Source organism: Tauraco erythrolophus, chromosome 1 (genome assembly GCF_009769465.1).
Source record: "Tauraco erythrolophus isolate bTauEry1 chromosome 1, bTauEry1.pri, whole genome shotgun sequence".
Lineage (NCBI taxonomy): Eukaryota > Metazoa > Chordata > Aves > Musophagiformes > Musophagidae > Tauraco > Tauraco erythrolophus.
Window position 1 is genome coordinate 6,299,349 of NC_141465.1, and position 11,075 is coordinate 6,310,423.

The 11,075-nt window shown below is 47.3% G+C and overlaps 1 protein-coding gene across 1 annotated transcript in view; it reads right to left on the reverse strand.

Annotated features, from left to right (window-relative positions):
• GAP43 (growth associated protein 43) overlaps positions 1-10,508 on the reverse strand; it is a 30,323-nt gene extending 19,815 nt beyond the window's left edge. The window contains exons 1-3 of the mRNA XM_086622745.1: positions 10,504-10,508; positions 9,119-9,260; positions 7,019-7,715 (exon numbers count right to left, since the gene is read on the reverse strand). Of these exons, the coding sequence (XP_086478871.1) occupies positions 7,019-7,715; positions 9,119-9,260; positions 10,504-10,508 (844 nt within the window). The remainder of the gene's footprint in view (positions 1-7,018; positions 7,716-9,118; positions 9,261-10,503) is intronic.
• Positions 10,509-11,075: the final 567 nt, after the last annotated feature.

Sequence of the window (11,075 nt, forward strand, 5' to 3'; positions counted from 1 at the left end):
CTCCCTACGGGCAGCAAGTATTGCCCCTCCATCAATATGCTGATTGAACTGAAAACAAAGAACTGATACAACTGAATGGTGAAAAAGGATCCATAGGGACTTGCTCCCTCTGAGGAAGTGAAGAGAAGATGGTGCCTCCCAGTGGTCCTTGCTTGCAGGATACTGCTGTGCCTGGGGGAACTGCTGGCCTGCTTACATGCAGAGCAATTGTCATCTGGCTGATTTTTTGTTTCAGCTGTGAAACTGCTCCATTGCAAAGCTCTTTTATCAAGCCAGAGAAACCATTCTTCATTTCCCAATAAAAGAAGATCCATTTGTTTCCTTAGGCACAATTTACTCTTTCATATTTCTGGGCTTTGTTGTATTCTTACCTAGTAATCTGAGAGTGCTTTTGATGTGAGAGCTGGCCAAATTTGGAGGCGAGACTCGAAAACCTGGGAAAGTACAAAGAATCTAACATTGTGTGACATGCACCTCTTCGTCTCCCTGTAAGACACACAGTAGCCCATCTTCTCCTACAGTCTGCTGTGCCAGATGCTGATCTTGCTTCAAAGCTGCACTGTAGACTCTTTCCAGTGACTTTGATGGAGACTCTCCGGATTCAAACCAATGCAACCTAGATTAGAGTAAGTCTCACTTCCCCATTCATATGTAATGTATAAATTCATAGATTCATAGATTCATAGATTTCTAGGTTGGAAAAGACCTCAGAGATCATCAAGTTCAACCGTCCCTAATCCCCATTAAACCATATCCCTAAGTAGATCATCCACCCTATTCTTAAACACATCCAGGGGTGGGGGCTCAACCACCTCCCTGGGCAGCCTATTCCAGTGGCTGACAACCCTTTCAGAGAAGAAATATTTCCTAACATCCAACCTGAATCTCCCCTGACTAAGCTTGTACCCATTTCCTCTTGTTCTGTCACCCATCACTAATGTAAAGAGCCCTTCCCCTACCTCCCCACCATCCCTTCTCAAGTATTTGTAGGCTGTAATCAGGTCTCCCCTCAGCCTCCTCTTCTCCAGGCTAAACAGCCCCAACTCCCTCAGCCACTCCTCATAAGTTTTATTTTCCAGCCCCTTGACCAGTTTAGTCGCCCTTCTCTGGACTCGCTCCAGGAGCTCAATATCTCTCTTAAAGCAAGGGGCCCAAAACTGGACACAATATTCCAGGTGCGGCCTCATCAGTGCCGAGTACACTACCACTTTAAAATTTTGTCCTCCTGAATAGGTTGGCAACTAAGGGAGCTCTTCTAAGCATAATACCAACACCAGAGATGCAAAAGCTGGATGGTAACAAGAAAGCCTAGAAACATCAGTCTTGGCAAGGATGCTCAGATAAGAGAACACCTTCTTGGCATGCAAGTCACCCATCAAAAGGAGTGAACAGAACTAAGAGATTGTCCTTCTTAAATCAATCTCCCATCACCACTGAACAAAGCCCATTAACTCATTCAATGGTTCACCCAGTTTGGAATCCATCTACTTTTTTTCCATGTGCTTTTTGATACATTAAGAATTGCTTAGAAACTGTCCTACTGTATTAATGGGAATGCCCGGGGTATCAGATCAACTAATACTGGACACAGGACATTTGTTTGAAGCCGTTTCCTAAGCCATTACCAACAGACAGGTTATGATAGTTTGATGTAGGGGGGTGTTCTGGTGGCAGGGGAGGGGATTTGCTCCCTGTGCCACCAGATCTGAGTCCCATCCCCCCCGGGGGGGTTGTGCCAAATCAGCGCCTCTGCGAATTGCCCTATTTAAGTTGAGACAAAGGGACGGGAAAAGGTCTTTTGCCCAGGAACTAGGAGAGAGCAGGAGGGCCCTGCCCTCGCTCCCAGCTCCCGGCTGGGCGGCCACCCGGGCCCGGGCCGGCGCCACGTGCTCACGATGGCGCTGGGGGAGCCGCATGGAGGACTCGGGAAGCACCCCGCTCCCGGGGTGCCCGCCGGGCCGAGCTCCCCCAGAGACGATTAAGAGCTAAGAGAAGACAACCACAACGACCAAGTCAGTCAAGATGGAGCAGGAGGAGGTGTACTGGAGCTGAAGTTTTCCCTTGCAATCGGTGTGAAGATGGCAGGTGGCCCCCCTGCAGCCAGGGTGTACTCGGCGGAGCAGAGACCCACTCGCAGCCCGTGGAGAAACCCACGTCGGGGAAGAGATGCCTGAGCCCAGGAGAGGTCATGGAGCAGGGGATGCACGACGAGGTACTGTTAATAATGGGCATGGAATGCACGACGAGGTCGTGGAGGCATCTGGAGTCCGTGGGACGACCCACGCCGACGCGAGTGGCAGCAGCTCCCTAAGAGGCTGAGACTGGTAAAGCCCGAACTGGTGCAATCCATGGGGAAGGATTGCAATCCTGCGGGCAGGACTCACGTTGGAAAAGTTTGGGGATTTTTTTTCCTTGTGAGTAGGGGATCCACTGAAGCAAGGGAAAAATGGTGTAAGGACTCCTCCTCCCTTAAGAAAGGAGCGGCAGTTAACAACATGGATGAACTGACCTGCACTGCCCCATTCCCTGTCCCCCTGTGCCGCCGGGGGGGAGGTAGAGCCGGGAACGAAAGGAAATAGGGGTGGGGAGGTGTTGTTTTAAGATCTGTCCTTGTTTTTCTCTTTCTCCTCTCAAGTAACTGGTTTCGTTCCCTTGTGTCTCTTGTTAAGTAACTGTTAATAAATTGGTTTTGTTTTAAGAAGAAAGCCTGAGTCATGTTTTGCCCGGGGACCATGGTTGGTGGTGCTCCCTCTCAGTTCTTGTCTCGACCCTCAGTCCAAAAACCACGACAATTTTGGCGCCCAAAGTGGGGCTGAGGAATTCGAGGTAAGAATAGTGATTGGGAGAGGTAAAGGGCAAAACATGGACTCCACAGTGGTGAAAACAGGACCTTGGGAAACTTTGATTGTTGTGTTTGGTGAAGGGACTAGGGGTGGATTGTTTGTGAAATGTGTGTTCTTGTTCAATGTTTTAACTGAAGTTGTGCCTAAATAGGGAGTTCGCAAAGGCGAGGGGTGGAGTGTGATAGTTTGATGTGGGGGGGTGTTCTGGTGGCAGGGGAGGGGATTTGCTCCCTGTGCCACCAGATCTGAGTCCCATCCCCCCCGGGGAGGGGTTGCACCAAATCGGCGCCTCTGCGAATTGCCCTATTTAAGTTGAGACAAAGGGACGGGAAAAGGTCTTTTGCCCAGGAACGAGGAGAGAGCAGGAGGGCGCTGCCCTCGCTCCCAGCCGGGCGGCCGCCTGGGCCTGAGCCGGCGCCATGTGCTCAAGATGGCGCCGGGGGAGCCGCATGGGGGACTCGGGAAGCACCCTGCTCCCGGGGTGCCCGCCGGGCCGAGCTCCCCCAGGGACGGTTAAGAGCTAAGAGAAAACAACCACAACGACCAGGTCAGTCAAGATGGAGCAGGAGGAGGTGTACTGGAGCTGAAGTTTTCCCTTGCAAATCGGTGTGAAGATGGCAGGCGGCCATCTTGACTCGGCCATCATGACTCGACCCTCAGTCAAAAAACCACGACACAGGTAGAGTATGTGGAACTGAATAACAAGGAGAGCTGAGGGCTGTCAGGGGAATTAGTGACTAGTATGAAGAAGTAGAATATGAAGTATTAGCGACTATCACCCAGCCTCTCTCTCACTCCAGAAACATTAAATATTAAGCATTGAAAATCATCCACCTCTCTTTATCTGGTTAGTTATTCCTTTTCCCTCTTCCTGTCTTTTTGTCCTGCCCTTAGATGAAGGTGCCCTTGCCTTTTGCTTCTGTTTGCACCAGACAAGATATCCACAGATAACAGGACACAGCCATTGTAGTAAAATTCAAGGCAAATGAACATCACCACACAAAACCAGCACAGTCGGCATGCCTCATGGTAGTAGCAGCCAAGCATGCCATGGCAACCAGCCAACCGATGACACTGGCTAGGAGCCAATTTGATTTATTTTTGGCAGCCTGATACCGCATACTACTGTGCCAGCCTTCAATCATAGAAACGATAAGAGATGACCTTTGAAAGCCAAGGGGATGACTTCTGGGAGAAGGGGACTGATGAAGCTGAAAGAGGATTTGTCCCCAGGCTGGAAGAGTACTGGAGTGGCAGATGTTTGGTAGCCCTCCCTCTTTCATGAATGACCAAACCACCACAGCCATGCCAGCAGCCACCAGTGCTGTGTTTGCTGGTGGATGACTGGGAGAAAGGTCAAGATATGGAAAAAGTTTTTAGGTCTATGGAAAGAGTAAGTGCCAAGAAAGAAAGAGAGAGGTTTTAAGAGATGAGAAGAAGTAATAGGCTGAAGACAAGGAAAAGAAAACATAGGCTTTCTGTCAGGAAATATTTCCTGTCTGTGGGAACTTTTATGCTGCTTTTTTTGTGGAATATTCTTTAAGAAGAAAGCAACTTCTTTTATTCTGGACATTGTACTACAGAGTGTATTGCAGAACACAGCCCAGCATCCTCAGAGAAACAGACAAGAAGGCCTACTTAATCTTCTTTGCATTTCTTTCTTGGACGGCTCTAGGGGCACTTACCCAGCTGTTTGAGTTTGTGACTGAAAGGCTGATATCATACTGGAATAGGAATTTAGAAAAAAAAAATCTATATTCATTAACATTTTAAAGAGACTGTCAGTGACTGTGGCCACACACCTTCCATGTTTGCTTTCTGCAAACATTGATGAGCTCGAGTATTACTGTGTGCATATTGAATAAATATAAATAGATACACATACTGGCCTTGAACACTTAAACAATCACTGAAAACTCATTTTTAAATATATACTTGAGTGCAGATTTTCCAACTTACTCTGTTGGCTAGATATTTACATAAGTAACAGTATCATGTGCAAATGCATATTAAATCAACCATTTAAATGGCCACTTCAAATGATGTGGCCATGATGGTTGGCCACTTCAAATGATGTTAACACCAACAAGCATACAGGGAAGATATCTGCAAATAATTTAGAATGCTGCATAGACATAAACCATTCTTTGATGAATGGTGACTCAAAACAGGTAAAATTAAGCAAATTAAATAGCCAGCTACTATGAATTTCCTACCTCTATCCATTACAGCAGATTAATCTGAATAAAAATAGAATGTTAATTCAAAGCAGAATCACTGTTCCTCTTTAGGAATAAGGCATCCCAAGTCTTAAACAAGAACTAATTAGCACTTGTTATCCTGTGTACAGAGAACCCTAAAACACTGATTCACTCTGTCCTATTAATACATTTATAACCTTGCCCAAGTACAAAACCAATGCAAATATAGCATACAAGATACCAAATTAGATTTCACAAATCACGTGACATTTATTTTGCTACTCAACTCATCACATAAAGCAAGAACAAAGGGCTAGAGACCTGGACAACAAGAAGCCAACTTGGATGATGCAATTTCAAGGCTTTTCTCTAGAAATGTTTTAATAAAACTAGGTAAAACGAGCAACATTTCATTGTTGTGTACATTCAGTCTAGACTTACGCTCTTGCAGGCCGCTTCCCTTTTCCATACCTTAAATCATAAATGTTCTGCATGAGCTCCTCTCCCAGTACTTATCTGTGCTTTTGGATATCATTCTTTCCTGTCTGTCCACTTTGTTGAGCAGGAACAGAATCATCTGATGCCCTGAGTTAGTTATGAAGCTTGGAAGTTTAACTAGACAGTAGGAATTGTAATTTGTGAAAGAGAAGTAGTGGATCAAATGAAACGATGGAGAAACATCAGTAAATGCAAGACTGGATGCTGAGGCTCTGTAACATTTATGTCAGGCTGTTTATGAATATCAAGGTGATATGCCACATTTTTGCCCCAACAAGCTAATGAATGTATAATGCCCTGTACAACTGAATGTCTCATGAATGTGGAGGCCAGTTATGCTCGGCACTGCCTCCTGATTGAGTTTCATGTGGTGCCTACCTCTGATGTTACGGGTTTTTTTATTTATGTTCTCTGTCTTTGATAACATAGGGAAGATAAAGAACAAGAGCAGAAGTACCCTTAGGTCTTTGATGCATTTTCTACCCAGCTCAGTATCACAATTCAAAACCAGCTCTTCTTTATGGTTCGGAAACACTAGTCTCTGTCAAAAACATGCACTTTTGTCTCTCCAAACTTTTCACCTTTTCCCAGGGGAACTTGTTTAGCGGACTTGCATTTGGTCAAGAGCAAAGAATTGAAAACACCTCCTAGAGAGACTGTGTAAATTCAACTCTTTCTCTCTTCTGTCCTCACTCACTGAGCTGTAAGGGCCTTTAATCTTTCCTTTCTCTACCTAATCCTCTTACCATGTGGGTCTGACCCCACTAACACATCCAAAAGCTTCATGCAAGCATGGCTGTCATGGGCTACTCCAAGTACAGAGGCTTGTGTTGGTGTGAATGGAACTATAAGCGATGCTGGTAACAAGATGTTCCAGACTGGGATGTGGTTGCACCAGGAATCTCATCCATTTACAAGCAGATGGAAAAAAACAACCTTTTGGCTCCTTCTTGATCATCCCACCATCAAGGCTAAATGGCCTCCTGCAGTATGAGAGTGCTTTTGCCTTGTGAGATTTTCAGTTCAAGTTGGCAGCCTCCAGTGAACCGGTATCAGCTCGGGCTGTTTTGTTGCCCCACTGGGAGCTGCCTGTGCTTGTGTGACTGAGAAGGTCCACCTACCCCTTTAGCATACACAGAGCTTGGGGAGCTCTCCCAGGCTCCTTTAAACCTCCTAGCTGGCTGACACTCTCCCACCACCATGGAAAAAAGGTCTGGATGGCAACTTCACCCAGAGGAACAGAAGCCTCGAGAGGAGGCGCAGTATTTCCGAAAGCTGCTGGGAAGCAGGGAAGAGGCTGTTAGGCAAGAACACACAACTCCTCCCACCCCTAAAACCCAGCAAGGGGATTCCATTGTTAACCCTCAGTCTGACCCCATGCCTGCCCTTGCTGACCAACCCCAGATGCATCCTCAAGAGACTGAGGGAGGCATCTATTTCCAGAGAGGCTCATTCCCTAGCAAGGCATTCACTCACCTGTCTTCTCTTCGGTTTGGCTGCTCTCCACTGTCTCCATTTGGGGTTGCGCTGTTGCCTTGGCAGTAGCATCGTCTGCGGCAGGGGTGGTGGTGGCAGTGGTGTCAGCAGCAGGCACGTCGGCTTGTTTAGGCTCCTCTTTGTCTTGGGCTTCGTCAGCCTTCAAGGACGGCAAGTTATCAGTGGAGGCTTTAGTGGCACTTTCCATTTCGGCGGCAGCAGTGGGCTTTTCCTCTGAGGAGGCAGCAAGAGTGGCAGCCTGCGGGGCTGGCTGCTCTGAGCCCGTGTCGGCAGCTCCATCCCCTTTTTTCTCCTCCACTGGCGCGCTGCTGTCTTTGCTGCCCTCCTCCAGCTGGGCACTGTCAGCGGCCGCTTCCGTGGCAGTGGGAGCCTCGCTCTCTTTGTTCTCAGCTGCTCCACCAGCAGGGCCTTCCTCCTTCTTGTCAGTAGCATCAGTCTCAGACGCCGGGGCATCTCCCTTCTTCTCCCCCTTGAGCTTTTTCCTTGTTATGTGTCCACGGAAGCTGGCCTGGATTTTGGTGGCTGCCTTATGAGCTTTATCTTCTGGTTTGATGCCATCTTGCTCGATCTTTTGGTCCCCATCTTCATTTTTTTCAACCTTTGAGGAAGAGCAAGGGAGGAGGGCAAGGGAGAAAACAGGGAGATAAGTTAAAATTTCTCCAGGTGCAGCCAGCCTCTGATTTCATTGGGAATGTCCTGCCTTCCCCTCCTGCTAGCCAGTGACAAGTTTCAAAGCAGTCTTTCCATTTGGTATGGGTTTGAAGCCAGGTGGCTCTAATTTCATCCTAGGGCTGGACAGACAGTGGGTTTGTAAAAGGAATTTAAAGCACCCCATCATCTCCGTCAGCAATGCTGTCAGAAAGCACCTTGGCTGTGTGGAAAGGCTTGCACCAGCTGGATTGTCTCTATTCCCATGATTTATTTTCCTATTCATTTTGAAATATACCAATTTTTTCCTCTACTCATTTTCAAAACATTCTCCCTAGGGGGATTTTCACAGTCTTTCCAAATCCACCTCTGCCTTTAAGTCTTCGTTTCTTTTTAATGACACCTTGTTTCACATGTGTGTGACTCGAATGACACCAAGTGTTTTGTCCTTTATAGCTTCTTTGGCTCAGGATTGCCAATAGAGAATAGCATTGCTGCCTGCCCCACTGCAGACACATGCTGTCAGATGGATATTCACAGGATATCCTCCTCATGAATGCCCTGCCTGCCAGCACTCCAAGCACTTTGCTTTCAATGAAGGAATAATAAGCAGATAGATATCAGTTCTTCCAGTTTCAGCAGATTATTATTATTTCTCTGACCTTGCAACAAAGAACTGGCATTCTCCATGTTTTTTAGACTTAAGCCTTGCATTAAAGTCATAGATGGGACCAAAACAGAGCCTACGCCTTATGCTGGTCTGCTGCAGACAGATAGTGCTCAGCTTGCAAACCCCTACTGAATCTACAGGTTGTACCATTCTTCACCCCAGCTCTTGGGCAAGTGGCAGCTCAGCTATTGATGAAAGGACACTGTTCTATTAATATTATCATTGGGAAGCATTCAAAAGAGGTGCTCGGAAGCAGAGCCACTGGTCTCTCTGCTGTCTGCACCTGGTTTCCAACACTGGCTCAGGTCACAAAAGAAAGAAAACGAACTGGCTGAGAAGGATAGCAAGCGTTTATTCCTGGGTGGGAAGAGGAAACTGCTCCTTAGGCCATTGCAACTTAGAGGTGCCATCTGTGGAAAGGCCCTGGACCACACAGAGAGAAGGGACAGCCTATAAATGCATTCAAAAAGAGTGCAGCAGGAATAAGGGAGAAGAAGCCACTGCAGCGTGCACACGTGGCACTGGAAACACCATGCCTGTGAAGAGGGGCAGAGAGGACTGGATACAGTGGTAGCCATCACTGGGAGACAGACTGGAAGTGATCGTTTCCACAGCGTGAGGCAGGGCCAGGCGCACACATGTGAGCGAAGCTATGCCAGCAAACCAAACGCTTGGCCACTGGCATGCCAGAGGTGGTACCCACTGTCTCCCCCTGGACCCCCAGGGAGCACAGGATCCCCCACCCTAGCACTCCTGCTCACCTGGGATCGTTCTCCAGATAAATAGCGGTGAGCTTCAGTGGGTATGATGAGCTTGAAGGGATATGGTGGCCAGGGAATGAGCAGCTCCAAGTCATCAAGGAAAAGAGACGCTCCATGCAGCTGCGCAGGGGTGAGGATGGGTCTGAATACAGTGGGAAATAAGTCTGGGAGTGAGACTAGGCACCAAGATGCTTATGTAGGGGGTGAGTAAAAAAGCCTGTGAATGAATACGCAACTGATATTAATACACAGAATTCAGCACAAGGAGTCTTCATGCTCCTGACCATGCCCAGGGACAAAACGGTGGTTGTACCTATCCCAGGGGCACAGCTGAGAAGTTATGTCTACAGTTCCTCAAGGGCATTAGTGACATAGTATGGAAAGTGGGCTTTATGTTCATGTCAGCTTGTCAGAGAGCAGGGTATGGTTATGTGTAAAGACGATGCAGATGTTAGCATGCTGTAACCATTCATGTATGTCTTTTGCTTGCCTAGCTAACTCTGCACTGGGTTACTCAGCGCCCGGGGTAAGCTTTTCAGCCTATTTCAGCACAAAGGCATGGAAACAAATTGGAAGTACCTCTAAAATAGCATCTTCACAGAATAGCTGTGATCCAGCCAGGGTAGTGCACAGCTCTGCACAGGCTCCATCCCACTCCTTAGGCAAGTTTTGCAGCTTGCAGTAAGTCCTGTGTTGCTGTGGCAACATAGCTACTTATACCTGGACCAGCTGGTTTAAGGAAAGCTTGAGAACAGCGGCATTATGCTGTAGCCACAGCAACCTGAAGACAGACTAGGTATTCCTTTATAGCACCGGATACACTTAGATGCCCTAGCTTTGACTCTCTCTCCCTAAGGACCATGGCCAATCTCAAACAGCAACAGGACTGGGAGACTGGAAAGACAATGTAGCCATAACTACAAGTTTCTACATAACTACAAGTAACTACATAACTACAAGGTCCAGTCCCATATGCCTGATTCCTGCAAAACCATTAATGCATGTGACAAAATTGTTAATCCCTGGAAAAAGATGAAAAACATTGACTGAAGGGAGGTCTCTCTTGCCACTGGCCTTGCCGCTTTCACATCCCACGTACCTCCTGCACCAACTAGGAGAGCTATTATGAAGCGTGGCCTCCTGCATGCATTCCTCTCTTAGCCCAGAGGAGTAACCGGGGCTATGCAGCCCTGCGAAGGCTCATCCCCTTCCCACTGCTAGCAGGAGGCCAGGGTGCAGCGAGATGCAGGATTGGCTCTCCTGCCATTCTGATAGATAAAATCGCGGTGAGCTGTGACTGCCAGCCGACCCTTTACCTAGCAGGGAATGGGAGAGCACTATCTCTCTCCAGGGAGGTCAGACTGAAACCTCTCACCCACACCTACCGCATTACAGAGCTAAAAGGCTCTTTTTCTAGTTTGATGACATCATTGTCCTCATACCCCAGTTGGGATTGCATCAGTTTGAGTCCTTGCCAGATCACAAGGTTTGCAACTGCAAAATGTTATTTCCAACAGGGTACTTTCAGCATAATTTCACATATAAAAGAAACGAAACATGAGGCTGGGGCAGAGGTGGAGTTTAAGGTCATGGTTGAAAGAAATGTACTAATAGTCTGTGCCAACTGTGGCTCTCAGGAATCCCATTTCTGTTCAGTCCTTCCCCACTGAAGCATCCTAGGCATTTGAAATTACTTATGTTCAAGCTACTGGCCTGCACCTACTTCTGGGGTAGGACACGGTATCCATCTAGTATGTGTGTCATGTTGTATAACAATGGGTTGGGTGAGAAAGAGATTGTTCAGAGGGAAACTTCTGTCACACAAAAAAAGACAAGGGCTTTTCATCTGTGGATTACTCATGCAGAAGATAAGCCCTAATTAAGGAAGCTGCTCAAAAATCTCCTGAATACAGTGAAGCTCCTGGAAAGCAATTTATCTTCCTTGGAAAGCTAAAAA